The following is a 16,162-nucleotide window of genomic DNA, read 5'->3' as shown; positions in this document are numbered from 1 at the left end:
TATTAATGTGATATTTGGAACATAATTAAAGAAAGGGTTCTTAATCAATTCTATTGCATAACTTTTGTCTCAAAGTGACTTTAATTACAGGTAAATCCAGGTAAATTGAGCAAAAGGTAAAAATATTAAAATTTTAAATTGAGCAAAAGGTAAAGATATTAAAATTTTGTTTAAACATCACCTTAGAAAATGAATCATCAGCTAATATTCAAATGGGTATGCAACAAAATTTTGATAAAGAAGAATTGTGCACATCACTAGATCATCAGTTGAATTTAATGCACAACAGGTGTACCATAAAGGTGGAATAAACTGAAATACTGGAATCCACCGCAAGTTTGACCGAACTAAAAAAATCGGTCAAAAAATAATATACGGCCCTGGTTATGGTATGGAGGTGATAAATTCCAGACCACATCGTTCCCTAGGCCATGCTGACTAACATTATTTTCCCTGTATAAAAACTAAATCCATGCAGTACCCAATATTTGCTTCACAAATTTTCCAAACTTTGATCCCCCATTTTGTGTTTGTTTACAATCTGCGTTAATTTGTTTCCGCATTGATTGCTTCAAACAAGCATACTGAAAAAAATAAAAGTCTAATGGTTTCGCTTCCTAAGAAAGACTATAGATAAACTCTATCTCCTCAGAAAAATTGTTAATAAAAACATCTTTAAAGTTTTTTACTTCATTCCGATGTAAAATCATCTTTGCTGTCGCCATCGCCGCTTTGTTTCTTCGGAATCGCTGCTTTCATTTTTGGATAAAAAAAATATCCTATTCATTATTTTGTACACCACGTGCTTTAATACCTATTTCATTCTTTTTCTCGATATCTTCCTATTTTCCGTTGAAAAAGCTTTAAATTCGGAATCAGTGCTTGATAACATGAAACTCCTATCCATTTTCAAAGTTGAAGAAAAATCGATGCCAAAAAAAATGTGGAAAAAATCTCCCAAAATTCACTGAGTTGAGGTATCACTTCAAGCAATGTCGGTTAATATAAACCAACTATTTACAAAGTGAAATCACATGTTTTAACGAATGTACCAACGAGATTTGGGTTCAAATTTATATTTAAATAACAATAGGTTCTCTCGGCCGGCTACGGCCGGGTTGGTATTATGAACAAAAAAATTTTTCGGCTGGGTACGGCCAGATTAGTAACGAAGGGGTTAATGGTGAAACAGGAGAAGAATGAGGGATATATATTTTCTATGTTTCTGGTTGTTAAGTACAGAACTATAGCACTATTTCAAGTGTTGTGTATTCTAACCATCACATAATTTACAGCCGGATGCTTTATGTCATAATCATAGTCTGTATATGTATGTATGTGTGTTTATGTGTGTGTGTATATATATATATATATATATATATATATATGTTCATTATTTTTTAAAGGAATACTATGAGAAGAAGCGGCAACGAATTAAGAAACGCTTGGCAGACCATATTCACCAAAATATAGAACATCAAAATATTAGAATTGATTCGCAGTCTTCTGAAGACCTAAAAGAAGTGATTAAAGCTATAGCAGCTTCAGACGTACCAAAAATGAAAGGTTCTCGTTTCACCCACACTGAGAAACTGCAATTCACTAAAGTAAGTTACCATTTTACTATATTAGTCTTGATTGGCTGATTAAAAACAATATACAGAGATTATTATTATTATTATTGTTATTATTATTATTACTATCATATCTATAAAAGGGAGGATGTGTGTATGTCCGTGATTGTAATTTATGCACGTCCACAAATTAGCACACATGTCGCACAAATTTTAGGAGGACATTTGTCAAGAACCTATCTGGGTTTTGTCAACTTATTTTTTTCCCGAGGCACCCGCGGATAGGGTAAAAATCTATTTTCATCCATAGCTTTTAACCATAAGAAATATCAGCCACTAGCAGTATAACCCGGCCTTGCCCGTGATTAAGTTACAGTTATTAAGCTAATCAAGTTCTTTATTTCAAACCAAACTAAGTAATATAGAGGTCAAATTTGGGCGAAATCCGTTGAAATTAGTTATATTATATATATATATTATATATATATAATATAATTATAATAAGAGATATAAATATATGTGGGCAACAGACACAAACACACATACACACATGTACGTACGTACACCTATTGCATGTTTTGTACACGCATACATGTTCATAAAAAGAGATGAATGGAAAAAATGTTAAATTTGTAGATTAACACTAGCACGATTTTTAGTGTAGTATATTATACTATGATTATAAAATATAGTGTCTTTCAAAAACAAAAAACAAAACATTTTACATTTTATTTTTTATGAACGTCATAAATTACACTCTCTCTCCATTTGTCTTTCCCCATGAAACCCTCTTATTTTCTTTTTGTTAGATGCTGGCAAAACACCTAAGGCTGTTTATGAACATTGTCCTTTAATCTCTGTTTCTCCCTCTCTCACTTTGTCTTTCCCATGAAACTCTCTGCCTCCTTGTTTCACTTTTCTTTATCTTATTTTGTTTTTATTGAACCCTGGCAAAAAAGCTAAGGCTGTTTATGAGCGTTGTCATTCAATCTCTGTCTCTCCCTCTCACTTTGTCTTTCACATGAAACTCTCTGTGGCCTTCTTCAAATTTTCTTTATCTTATTTCTTTTTTGTTGGACCCTGGCATAAAAGCCAAGGCTGTTTATGAATGTTGGCATTTAATCTCTGTCTCTCCCTCTCTCACTTTGTCTTTCCCGTGAAACTCTCTGCCTCCTTCTTCCACTTTTCTTTATCGTTTTTTTTTTGTTGGACCCTGGCAAAAAAGCTAAGGCAGTTTATGAACGTTGGCATTTACTCTCTGTCTCTCCCTCTCTCACTTTGTCTTTCCCGTGAAACTCTCTGTCGCCTTCTTCAAATTTTCTTTCTCTTATTTTTGTTGGACCCTGGCAAAAATGCCAAGGCAGTTTATGAAAGTTGGCATTTACTCTCTGTCTCTCCCTCTCTCACTTTGTCTTTTACGTGAAACTCTCTGCCGCTCTCTTCAAATTTTCTCTATCTTATTTGTTGTTTTGTTGAACCCTGGTATAAAAGCTAAGGCAGTTTATGAAAGTTGGCATTTACTCTCTGTCTCTCTCTCTCTCTCTCTCTCTCACTTTGTCTTTCCCGTGAAACTCTCTTCCTCTTTCTTCCACTTTTCTTTATCTTATTTTTTTTTTAGATGCTGGCAAAAAAGCTAAGGCTGTTTACGCTACCCACGGGTGCCTCGGGGAAAAAAATAAGTTGACAAAACCCAGATAGGGTGTTGAAAAAGTCTTCCTAAAATGTGAGCGTTATGTGTGCTTATTTGTCGACGTGCATAAATTACAGTCACATAGACACACGCACGCACATGCCCACTTTTATAGATATGATTACTTTTTGATGGCGTCTAACAAAATAAAAATAAGATAAAGAAATGTGGAACAAGGAGGCAGAGAGTTTCACGGGAAAGACAAAGTGAGAGAGGGAGAGAGAGAGAGAGTAAGTGACTACAATCATAAAAAATAAAATGTAAAATGTTTTGTTTTTTGTTTTTGAAAGTCACACTATATTTTATAATCATAGTATATATACTTTCTCACACAACAATTGCAATATATTTATTTTAAATCATTCATCTTTCTCCTCTCTCTCTCTCTCTCTCACACACACACACATTACTTTGGGTGCGAAAGAGTTTTGTTTTTATTTCACGCCAAGTAAAAAAAGTGTTTTGTTGACAATCCATTTATTTAACAACAAAGAAAGAAAGAGGTGAGTAACAATTGTCAGTGAATTACACGCTATGAATGGGTTCAAATGCTAGGCTTCCACCACACCACACTCCGTTTCACGGACCACAAAAAGGGTTTTGAGGCCTGAGTAGTTGATTCCATGCAAAAAAACCGATTCTTTTTTCTTAGTGAAAATTGTGCGAGTGTTTATCTACAAATTTAACAGCAATTTTTCCATTCATTTCTGTTTATGAACATGTATGCATGCACAAAACATGCAATAGGTGTACGTACGTATGTGTCTGTATGTTTGTTCGTGTCTGTTGCCCATATATATTTATAATATATATAATATATATATAATATGTATAATATATATATATATAATATAACTAATTTCAACGGATTTCGCCCAAATTTGACCTCTATATTACTTAGTTTGGTTTGAAATAAAGAACTTGATTAACTTAATAATCGTAACTTAATCCTGGGCAAGGCCGGGTTGTACTGCTAGTTATTATTATTATTATTATTATTATTATCATCATTGAGTGAGAGAGCAGTTCATGCCATCAAAGTGACACTGGGGTAAAATATACGAAGCCCAATATACCCATCATGACTACCCGTCTGATAAAGGTACACCAGGCACATGCATCACAACCATATGTGCGCGACATGGTGATCTCATATCAAGATAAACAGCACATGACCTTGCAGGTGGGGCCCAGTTAGAATTTTCTTCAGGTTGAGTGGCCCATCCCGCTCAAACGGTCCCTGAATAAGGGTTGTTTAAGGATGTTGAAAGAACCACCCATGTTTCCAGAGGTGTACTATTCAAACCCCAAAGAATCCCTCTCAACACATGGCTATGATGCTCCCCCACTACTTCTGCTCGTGATCAGAGATGCACATATCGTCAGCCACTAAGGGACATGCTCAACTGGTTAAGGTCAAACAACTGACAAGCAAATCTGTGGTATTGAGCAGAATTTTTGCTGTAGCCCATCTTTTATACCAAGACAAAACAATGTACATGATAACACTTCCAATCAGTTAAGATCAGAAGCCATGAGAGCCACTGCCTGGTACTGCATCAGGGCATTTATTATTATTATTATTATTATTATTATTATTATTACGGAGTGGGAGAGCAGTGTGTGCCATCAAAGTGACACTGGGGTACAAATGGTCGAAGTCCAACATACACATCAGGATTACCTGTCAGATAAAGGATACACCAGGCACATGCATCACAGCCATATGTGCACAACATGGTGATCTCATATCAAGATAAACAATGCATGACCTTGCAGGTGGGACCCAGTTATAATTTTCTTCAGGTTGAGTCGCCCATCCCACTCAAAAGATCCTTGAATAAGGTTTGTTTGAAGGATGATGAACAAAACACCTATGTTTCTAGAGGTGAATTATCCAAAGCCCAAAGAAATCCTGTCAACACATGTCTATGATGCTCCCCCACTATTTCTGCTCGTAATCAGAGATGTACATATTGTCAGCCACCAAAGGACATGCTCAACTGGTCAAGGTCAAAAACTGATAAGCAAATCTGTGGTATTGAGCAGAATATTTGCAGTAGCCCATCTTTTGTACCAAGACAAAACAATGTACTTCCAATCAGTTACGGTCAGAATCCATGAGAGCCACTACTTGGAACTGCATCAGGGCATTTATTATTATTAAGTTGGTGAGCTGGCAGAATTGTTATGCCAGACAAAAATACTGCTAAATATTTTGTCTGTCTTTATGTTCTGAGTTGAAATTCTACTAAGGTTCAATTTGCTTTTCATCTTTTTGGGGTCAATAAAATATGTACCCTAATATTGCGGGCCTTGTGCCAAAATTTGAAATCATCATCAACAACAACAACAAGGTGGTAGGTTGGCAGAATCATTAGCATACCAGATAAAATGCTTAGTGGTAGTGCGTCTGTCCTTATGATCTGGATTCAAATTCCTCTGAGGTCAACTTTGTTTCCTCCTCTCAGAATCAATGTAATTATTAAGCTCTCTTGCCCAAAATTTCAGGCCTTGTGCCTATAGAAGAAAGGATTATTATCACTATTATTATAGAAAGTGGCATGCTGGCAGAATCATTATCACATTGGACAAAATGCATAGCAGCATTTCTTCTGACCTTACATTCTGAGTTCAAATTCTGCCGAAGTTGACTTTGCGTTTCATGCCTTTGGGATCAATAAAACAAGTACCATTTGAAGATTGAGGTCAATGTAATTGACTTACTAAATTCCCAGAACTTGCTGGCCCTGTGCCAAAATTTGATATCGTTATTTTCATTATTAAGGTGGTGAGCTGGCAGAATCTTTAGAAAAATGCTTAGTGGTATTTCATCTATTCTTACGTTCTGAGTTCAAATCCTGCTGAGGCTGATTTTTGTCTTTCATCGTTTTGAGGTCGATGAAATAAGTACTAGTTACATACTCGGTTTAACTAGCCCCCCACTCCCAAGTTTCAGGCCTTGTGCTTATAAAGGATTATTATTATTATTTTTATTATTATTATTATTATTATTTTAAATGCAGGAAGATGAGAAAATTGCTCAAATTAGTGAAGCCGCTACTAAAACTTCAGAAGATTCAGAAGAAGTAAGTAAAATTTTACTTTCTGCTGTGTGTGTGGTAGGGTTACAAGCATGGCTGTGTGATTAAATTTCTTTTGCAACAATGTAGTTATGGGTTCAATCCTATTGCATGGCACCTGGAGCAAGTTCCTTCTACTATATCCCTGAGCTGATTAATGCCTTGCAAATGAATTTAGTAGACATAAACTGTAGGAAGTCTGTCATATCTGTTCATGTGTGTATGTATGTGTGTGTGTGTGTGTGCTAAAGCTGAATGTTGTCCTTCTGCAGCATTACTCGAGCAAAATGATGAATGATTTTCACAACCCTTATAAACATTATGACCAGTCATTCATATGCATTTGGAAACCTCTGGAATATAAGATTCCATACTTGAAAATCAGGTAGTGGTTGGCAACTGAAAGAGAATCTGGCAAAAGTGATTGACAATAAATTCCAGGTTTAAACAATAAGATGGTGCTCCAGCATGGTCGTCGTCCAATGACTGAAACAAAACAATAAGTGTTTATTTATGTATATTCACACATACACACACATGTACATACATATGTACGTATGTACATACATACATACATACATACATACATACATACATAGGTGTGTGGTAAGAAGCTTGCTTCCCAGCCACATGGTTCTGGGTTCAGTCTCACTGCATGGCACCTTGGACAAGTGTCTTCTACTATAGTCTTGGGCCACCCAATGCCCTGTGAGTGGATTTGGTTGACAGGAACTGAAAGAAGCCCTTCGTGTATATATATGTGTGTGTGTGTGTCACTCATCACTGCTTGGCAAGTGTTGGTGTGTTTATGTCCCCTGTACCTTAGCGGTTTGGCAAAAGAGACCAATAGAATAAATACTAAGCTTCAAAAAATAAATCCTGGTGTTGATTTGTTCGACTAAAATCCTTGAAGGCCATGCTCCAGCATGGCCACAGTCAAGTGACTGAAATATGTAAAAGAATATGCGTGCACACCCACCCATGCATATAGATATGCACGTATTAATTGAAATCTCTGTTTACAAATATATTTCATTGTAGGAGCAGAAATTGAAACGTGAAGAGGAGATTCAGGCATTAAATGAAGAATTAAATGACCATCGTTCCAAGGCAGAACAAACTGATATAGAAATGAAAAAGTTTGTTGCTGGGAAGCAGAAAATGATGGAGGAAATTGAACTAACCAAGAGGAAAAATGCCGAGAAAGAAGAAAAATACCATGTGAAGAAAAGAACACTTGATTTACTTCCAGATGCTGAAAACAACATAAAAATGTTGAAGGTAGGACTGCTAGAGTTACCTCCCTTGATTTATCTTTTCACTTCGTAGACTTTTCATTTAAAACTCAGTAAATAAATAAATAAATCATCATCATCGTCTAACGTCCACTTTCCATTCTAGCATGGGTTGGACGATTTAACTCAGGTCTGGCGTACCAAGATGGCTGCACCAGACTCCAATTTTGATCTGACAGAGTTTCTACAGCTGGATGCCCTTCCAAACGCCAACCACTCCGAGAGTGTAGTGGGTGCTTTTACGTGCCACTGGCATGAGGGCCAGTCAGGCGGTACTGGCAACGGCCACACTCAAATGGTGCTTTTTATGTGCCACCTGCACAGGAGCCAGTCCAGCAGCACTGGCAATGTTTTTCACGTGCCACCAGCACGGAAGACAGCTTGCTGCTCTGGCAACGATCATGCTCGTATGGTACTCTTAGCGCTCCACTAGCATGGATGCCAGTCATTGAATTTGATTTCGATTTCACTTGCCTCAATAGGTTTTCGCAAGCAGAGTTTTGACATCAATTTCGATTTCACTTAAATAAATAAATAAAACAAATGAAAACAAGAAAATTGCTGCAATGCTGCGTGATAGTGGTGTAAGACGTGGAATGCAGACTATCATATAACTTATTTTATTCTTCTGTTTTATTTTGACACATGCCCATTGCGTGTTCCTACTTTCTGGTTCCTACTCAAAACTGTTTACAGATCACAACCATCTCATGAACCTGCGTTCATAAGGTGAGCTTTGCACTCCAATGGTTGTGAGAAAAAGAGCATTGCTGTGTCTTAAGGTGTATATTTGAAAACACAGTAGCATAACTAGGGTGAGGTTAGGGGTAAGGAGGCAGTCTGCTCTGAGCAACATTTTTATTGGCGGTGGTAACTACCATATAAGCCTACATAGCAGAGGTTTTCAATCTTTTTAATATCCAGGCCAGATCCCAAACCTGGATTCTTTTTAGGAGGCAACACCAAAACAAGTAAAAAACATGAATTATTATTTATATATATAGAGGGAAGACTGTCAGGGGCCACCTGAAAGATGCTCGAGGGTCTCACAAGCTTAAGAGCCATGGTTGAGAGCTGATGCTGTATAGGCCTGGGGGTTGGGTCAGCAAACTCAGTGGTTACCCCAGGTGGCATATACTCTAGCTACACCACTATCAGGGCACACTATTGAAACATTTTGCATTTTTCTTATCTGATTTATCTTTTTGTCCCACTTATATTCAAAAGACACGTGGTGGTGGTTTGAGTGTTGCACTCCTGATCATAAGATTGTGGTTTCGGTTTCTGGACTGAGTGTTGTGTTGTGTTCTTGTGAAAAACACTCCATTTCATGTTGCTCTAGCCATCTCAGCTGTAAATGAGTTCTCGCAATATCTAGGAAGTTAACCCTGCAATGACCTGGCATTGTGTTCATTGGAATATTGTAATCTCAGCCACTTATACATGATTGAAATTAGGCTAATCTCTGACCTTACAAGTCCTAGGGTTGACAATTGCAAGTCCCATTGCCCCCCTCCTGTCAGTTATGATGAGGGTTCCAGTTTTTCTGTTCAATGGAACAACCTACTCATGAAACTAATGTGCAAGTGGCTGAGCACTCCACAGACACATGTACCCTTAATGTCGTTCTCAGTGAGATTCAGTGTGACACAGAGTGTGACAAGGCTGACCCTTTGAAATACAGGTACTACTCGTTTTTGCTAGCTGAATGGACTGGAGCAAGTGAAAAGAACACAATGCACCTTCAGGAATTGTAATTCATGACCTTAGAACCTTGAGCTGAATAATCTAATCATTGAGCCACATGTCTTCATTCCAATTGCAACTCCTTCAAACAAAACCTATGCTGTTACCCATGTGCATCCCTTGAAATACTAGAAATAACAGCTAAACCTATCTAACCCTGCTGTCTCGGAAAAAAGAAAAGACACTGTTGTTCCATGTAAAGCTCTGTGCTAATTGTTGGAAATCTTTCATGGTGTGGCCATGCTTTTGCTCAGCCTCAGTTTCTTAACTTTCCTTGTCCTCTCATCATTAAATGTTAATCTGGTTTAACTCTTTAGCATTCAGATTACCCTGTCAAATGCAATCTTTATTTATTCAGATTGTTTTGAATTAGTCATGCATTATCTCATAGCTTTGAAATTTGGATAATGTTATTGCCAGTCACTTTACAGTGTGCATATGTGTTAAGTGCATTTTCTTATGGCTAAAGAAGTTGAGTATTGAGGATAGGATAAAACTATTTCCCATATCATATAGACTCATAGGGCTAGTCTCTGTGGTGTATATATTCTCCCCTTGAATGGGACACTGGTTCATTGCAGGAATACTCATTTTTTTTCCCAGCTGAGCAGACTGGGGAAATGTGAAATGCTTCCTTTCACCCAGCCCAGAAATCAAAACTACAATCTTATGATCATGAGTCCAACACCCAACCATTAAGCCACACACCTCCATTTGTAAAGTATTTGGTGAGACTGGACTAAATGAACCTCACAACCTTGGATTTCTATGCATTATCCATTTACCAGTGAAGGCGTGTGGCTTAGCAGTTAGGGTATTTGGTTCATAATTGCAAGGTTGTGAGTTCAATTCCCGGTGATGCGTTCATCCTTGAGCAAGACACTTTATTTCACATTGGTCCAGTCCACTCAGCTGGCAAAAGTGTGTAGTACATGTATTTTAAAGGGCCAGCCTTGTCACATTCCGTGTCACGCTGAATCTCCCTGAGAGCTACATTAAGGGTACATGTGTCTGTGGAGAGCTCAGCCACATGCACGTTAATTTCACAAGCAGACTGTTCCATTGATCAGAGCAAGTGGGACCCTCGTTGTCGTAACTGACAAAGTGCCATTTACCAATTCAGCTCACAAGGTATTTGTTGGCCCAAGTCTGCAGTAGATGACACTTGCTTAACATGCCATATATTGAAACAGTACTTTGAGAATATCGGGTTACAAAGTCAACTCTTTATCCACACAGCCATACCTGCACCTATGTAATATTTTTTAAAATAACTTTTTTTTCCAATTATTGAAAATTATTTACTGTGATTGTAAATTAATGAATTAATTTGTTTATTTTCAAATCTAGTCAGTCGTTGACAACAGTGCTCAAAGATTGGTTAGCTTGGCCACCCAATGGGAGTCACACAGAGTACCACTTATCGAAGAGTACCGCACACTGAAAGAACTCAGTTCTTTGAGAGAGGTAAGGATGTTTATGTCAGTTATTAGACTGTGGCCATGCTGGGGCATTGCTTTTAAGGGTTCTAATCCTTCATATTGACATGCTTTTCAGTCTGGTACTTATTTTGCTGATCCCTGTTTATTAAATGTCTACATTCTTTTGATGCTAAGGGATTCGACTTGACACTGCTTTACACAGGGATACACACACGTGTGTGTGTGTATTCCAGAAAAAAAATTTCGATGAGTTGCATCCCTTCATGACAATTTGTGTGTATGTATGTATATTTATTGTATATGCACACACACACACACGAAGATAACGGATGCAAAATATAATCTCTAGACTAGATATTGGTTGAATACTGGATTAAATCATTTGCCAAATAAATACAATCTTGAAATTGGTTGACTTTATATTTCTAAACTAAATTTCTCAGAATTCTTTGCTGAGGATTTATATAAACTTTCAATCTTTTGGAGATTCAGTATCTGAACATGATTTATGATTAGTATAGTACACTAATAATAAAACAATATTTTGGTGATGCACAGACTCATCCAAAATGAACCATATTTCTGTAGCTTGCTGCCACGAATATGTTTTTTATTTGATTTTCCTTTTCATCTATAAATCTTATAAAATGTAATTTTGAAACTGATGCTTAGATTAATGTCACCACCTAGCATCATGGATATATTCAGTGCAGTAGTTCCCAAAGTGGGCGGTATTGCCTCCTTGGGGGCAGTGGAAAGTTCCAAGGGGGTGTTGAAGAAAAGTTAGGTGATATTGAGGCAGCAATCCATGTAAAAAGTTGGGTGATAATGGGGTAGTGATTCATGTAAAAAGTGGAGTGGTAATGATGTAGCGATTCATATAAAAACAACAAAATAATGGGTTCATTAGGTTAAGTTTTATTTGTGAAATACAGTTGCTTTGAATTTGCTTCAGAAAGAGGTCTATGTTTGTGATGGTTAGTTGGGGTGGGGGATGCTAGGAATGTAGCTTGGGTGTCAAGTGGGTGGCAACCTGAAAAACTTTGGGAACCATTGATTTAGAGGAATGCACTCTGTTGCAAGCAGTTGGGTCAGATCTCATCATTATCATCATCATTTAACATCCCTTTTTCCATGCTGGCATGAATTGGATGGTTTGTCAGATGGTAAGGCCAGGGGTGGTAGGGGGCACACCAGGCTTCATTGTCAGTTCTGGCATGGTTTCTATGACCTGGTGAGCTTTCCTAAATCCATTCACTTTGCTCTGGTCAGTCTGGGGCTATAGTAGACACTTGCCCAAGGTGCCACTCACGGTTGAGAAATGAACTTCTTAGTCACACAACACTGCTTGTGCCCATTATTTTAAATGTTAAGTATTTTGTATTGAAGGTGTGTGCTGGAATAAAAATCCACATCACTTGAGTGGTAAATTTTCTCTGGTGCATTGGTTGATGCAGTCACCTGGTATTGTGGATGCATTTAGTGGAATATACACAGTTGCAAGCAGATGGACCAGATCTAAGTTTATAAAGCTGATTGATATAGTTAATGGTCTATGTTAAATGCATATTAGTACTTTCCTGTGTACTTTCTTGGTTCTGAGTTCAGACCCACTTGGAATCAATTTTGTCTTCTGTTTTGTTTTTTAGTGTTGATAAATTAAATACCAGTAATATACTGGTCTCTATGCTATTAACTATATCCATCCTCTACATTAACAATATCATTTTTGCATAGGTCAAATGTTATAATTTGGTATAAACATGTGCTAGAGCCATGTAAAAAACACCCAGTACATTTTGTAAAGTGGTTGACACTAGAAAGGACATCCATTCATGGAAACCATGCCAAAGTAGACATTAGAGGTTGGTACAGTCTTCTGGCATGCCAGTATGGGAAAGGGACATTAAATGGTTATGGTTATGATAGCAGTGATGGTGATAATGTAAGTTAACAAAGTTTGTAAAAAAAAAAAATATTTTATGAATACTTATTGGTTCTTAAAGATAATTTGTTTTGTTCTTGGAAGGTAGAAAGACAAATAATTATTTAAACTAAAACAATGTTTTTCATCGTTGCACCATTCTTTCTTTGATTGTTAGTTTGAAGCTGAAAAGAAATTAGAAGAAATAAAAACATTCCGAGAAAAGATGAAGGAGATTGCTACTGAAACCCGATCAAAAGATGAACTTTGCAAACAATTGGTGAGAGAACTTCTAATATATAACATGTTTATATGTGTGTGTGTGTGTGTGTGTGAGGGCATATGGCCTAGTGGTTAGGATATTGCACTCACAATTGTGAGATTGTTGTTTCAGTTCCCAGACTGGGCAGTGTGTTGTGTTCTTGAGAAAAACACTTTATCTCACATTGCTCTGCAATCACTTTGACACCTGATGTGTGGTACACTGTGCACCTGTTCAGACAATGTCAGTTTGATGGAGGTGAACTAAAGTGCAGCGTTGACATTTGATCACTGTAAATAAACCACTTAGGCATGTTGTTCAGTAGCAGCTGAATGCTCATACGTTGTCTTCAATGGGAGAGTCCATCATATATGTATATGTATGTGTGTGTGTATATTCTGAGACCCCCTTTGGTCACGATACTGATCACGGGATTGTACCTAGAAAGTTACCCTCCCAGGCACAAGTCTGGGCAAGGTTATTTATGGAAAACCTGCAGTCGCCCATGCATACCGGCCTCCCCTCCCCACGCCACCAGTGTTATCCAAGGGAAAGGCAAGGGCCAATACAGCTTGGTACCTGTGACGTTGCAACTCATTTCTACAGCTGAGTGAACTGGAGTAACGTGAAATAAAGTATCTTGCTCAAGAACACAACAGGTAGCACGGTCCGGGATTTGAGCCCACAACCTCACGATCGTAAGCTCGACTCTCTAACCACTGAGCCATGTGCTTTCACTGTATCATCATCATCATCGTTTAGCGTCCACTTTCCATGCTAGCATGGGTTGGACGGTTTAACTGGGGTCTGGGAAGCCAGAAGGCTGCACCAGGCCCAGTTTGATCTGGCAATGTTTCTACGGCTGGATGCCCTTCCTAACGCCAACCACTCCATGAGTGTAGTGGGTGCTTTTTATTTGCCACCGGCACGGGGTCCAAGCGAGGCTGGCAACGGCTACGAACGGATGGTGCTTTTTACGTGCCACCGGCACGAGGCCAGTCGGGGCGGCGCTGGCAACGGCCACGTTCGAATGTTTCTCTTACGTGCCACCGGCACTGGTAACTCAGCTGCAATTTCCATTGATTGATTTCGATTCTGATTTCTCACTTGCCTCAACAGGTCTTCACAAGTCGAGTTTTGTGTCCCAAGAAGGGAAGGTATGCATAAGTGAACTGGCTACATCCCGTGTAGAAGGCCACGGGTTATGGTCTCACTTGTCCTGCCGGGTCTTCTCACACACAGCATACTTCCAGAGGTCTCGGTCTCTAGTCATTTCCTCAGTGAGACCTAAAGTTTGAAGGTCGTGCTTCACCACTTCGTTCCAGGTCTTCCTGGGTCTGCCTCTTCCACAGGTTCCCTCAACCGCTAGGGTGTGGCACTTTTTCACACAACTATCTTCATCCATTCTCGCCACATGTCCATACCAGCGCAAACGTCTCTCTTGCAAACCACATCTGATGCTTCTTAGGTCCAGCTTTTCTCTCAAGGTACTTACACTCTGTCGAGTATGAACACTGACATTACATATCCATCAGAGCATACTGGCTTCATTTCTTGCGAGCTTACGCATATCCTCAGCAGTAACGGCCCATGTTTCACTGCCATATAGCATGGCTGTTCGTACACACACGTCATACAGTCTGCCTTTACTCTGAGCAAGAGGCCTTTTGTCACTTTGCCCAAGCTATTCTTACTCTAGCAGTTACACTTTTAGCACACCTGCCCCCGCTGCTGACTTGGTCATCTAGGTAACGGAAGCTATCAACTATTTCTAGTTTTTCTCCCTGGAAAGTGACAGAAGTTGGTCTCAGAGCATTTTCAGTGTTTATTGTTCCTGAGCATCTGCCACATACAAAAACTATCTTCCTAGTTAGCCTTCCTTTGACATTGCTGCACCTCTTATGTGTCCATAGCTTACACTTGGTGCATATTATAGAGTTTCTACCTACACCTTTTCTACAGATCGAGCAGGGCCATCTACCTGAAGGCGTTTGTGATTTGTCCACCTTCCTACTTATTAGGACTTTGGTTTTAGCTAGATTGAATCTAAGGCCCTTCGATTCTAATCCTTGCTTCCACACCTGAAACTTCTCCTCCAGTTCTGATAGTGACTCAGCAATTAGAGCAAGGTCATCAGCATAGAGGAGCTCCCAAGGGCATCCTGTCTTGAATTCCTCCGTTATTGCCTGGAGGACTATGATAAATAGGAGGGGGCTGAGGACTGATCCTTGGTGGACCCCTACCTCTACCTTGAATTCTTCACTGTACTCGTTGCCAACCATCACCTTACTAGCAGTGTCCCTGTACATGGCTCGCACAGCTCTCACTAACCATTCATCTATCCCTAGTTTCCTCATTGACCACCAGATAAGGGATCGGGGGACCCTGTCGAAGGCCTTTCTCCATGTCAACAAAAGCCAGGTACAGGGGCTTATCTTTGGCTAGGTATTTCTCCTGCAGCTGCCTTACCATGAATATAGCATCAGTGGTAGTTTTCCCTGGCACGAACCCAAACTGCATCTCATCTAAACTAACTCTCTCTCTAATTAGTTGGCTTATGACCCTCTCCGTAACCTTCATTACCTGATCCAACAGCTTGATACCTCTGTAATTATTTGTATCTAGGGCGTCACCTTTACCTTTGTAGCAGTTGACTATTATGCTGCTACACCAGTCATTGGGTATGACTCCTTTGTGTATCACCTGATTAACTATACGGGTGACTAGGCTATAGCCGACACTACCAGATATTTTGAGCATCTCTGCAGTGATTCCTGATGGGCCTGGGGCTTTCCCTGTCTTCATGCTTCTAATTGCCTTAACTACCAAGGAACTGTCAACTCGGATAGCTAGTCCCTCTGTTGGGTCAACATTCGGCAGACTCTCTTTATCCCATTCATTTTCTTTATTCAGCAACCGTTCATAGTGGCATCTCCAAACCTCTCTCTTTGCATCCTCATTTAGCGCAAGTGAACCATCTTCCATGCGAACACACTTCTCTCCTACCACATCACAATTCTCTCTCACACACTGTCTTGCAACGCGAAACCCCTCCAGTCTTTGGTCCTCACGGCGCAGAATATTGGCAAATTTTTTCTTATCTGCTTCCCCTCTGGCTAGATAGACCTGTCTCCTAGCTTCCCTTT

The 16,162-nt window shown here is 39.0% G+C and overlaps 1 protein-coding gene across 2 annotated transcripts in view; it reads left to right on the top strand.

Annotated features, from left to right (window-relative positions):
- LOC115218569 (coiled-coil domain-containing protein 22 homolog) overlaps nucleotides 1-16,162 on the top strand; it is a 94,270-nt gene that overhangs the window by 25,038 nt on the left and 53,070 nt on the right. For both annotated transcript variants that reach the window (XR_003882243.2, XM_029788460.2), the window contains exons 8-12: nucleotides 1,407-1,607; nucleotides 6,291-6,353; nucleotides 7,389-7,628; nucleotides 10,739-10,855; nucleotides 12,933-13,034. Coding sequence is in view for 1 of the 2 variants with exons in the window: in XM_029788460.2 (XP_029644320.1) it covers nucleotides 1,407-1,607; nucleotides 6,291-6,353; nucleotides 7,389-7,628; nucleotides 10,739-10,855; nucleotides 12,933-13,034 (723 nt within the window). In the remaining variant the exon portion in view is untranslated. The remainder of the gene's footprint in view (nucleotides 1-1,406; nucleotides 1,608-6,290; nucleotides 6,354-7,388; nucleotides 7,629-10,738; nucleotides 10,856-12,932; nucleotides 13,035-16,162) is intronic.

This window comes from Octopus sinensis, linkage group LG13 (genome assembly GCF_006345805.1).
Source record: "Octopus sinensis linkage group LG13, ASM634580v1, whole genome shotgun sequence".
Classification (NCBI taxonomy): domain Eukaryota; kingdom Metazoa; phylum Mollusca; class Cephalopoda; order Octopoda; family Octopodidae; genus Octopus; species Octopus sinensis.
Note: the sequence above shows the minus strand (reverse complement) of the source record. Positions and strands in the feature narration are given on the sequence as shown.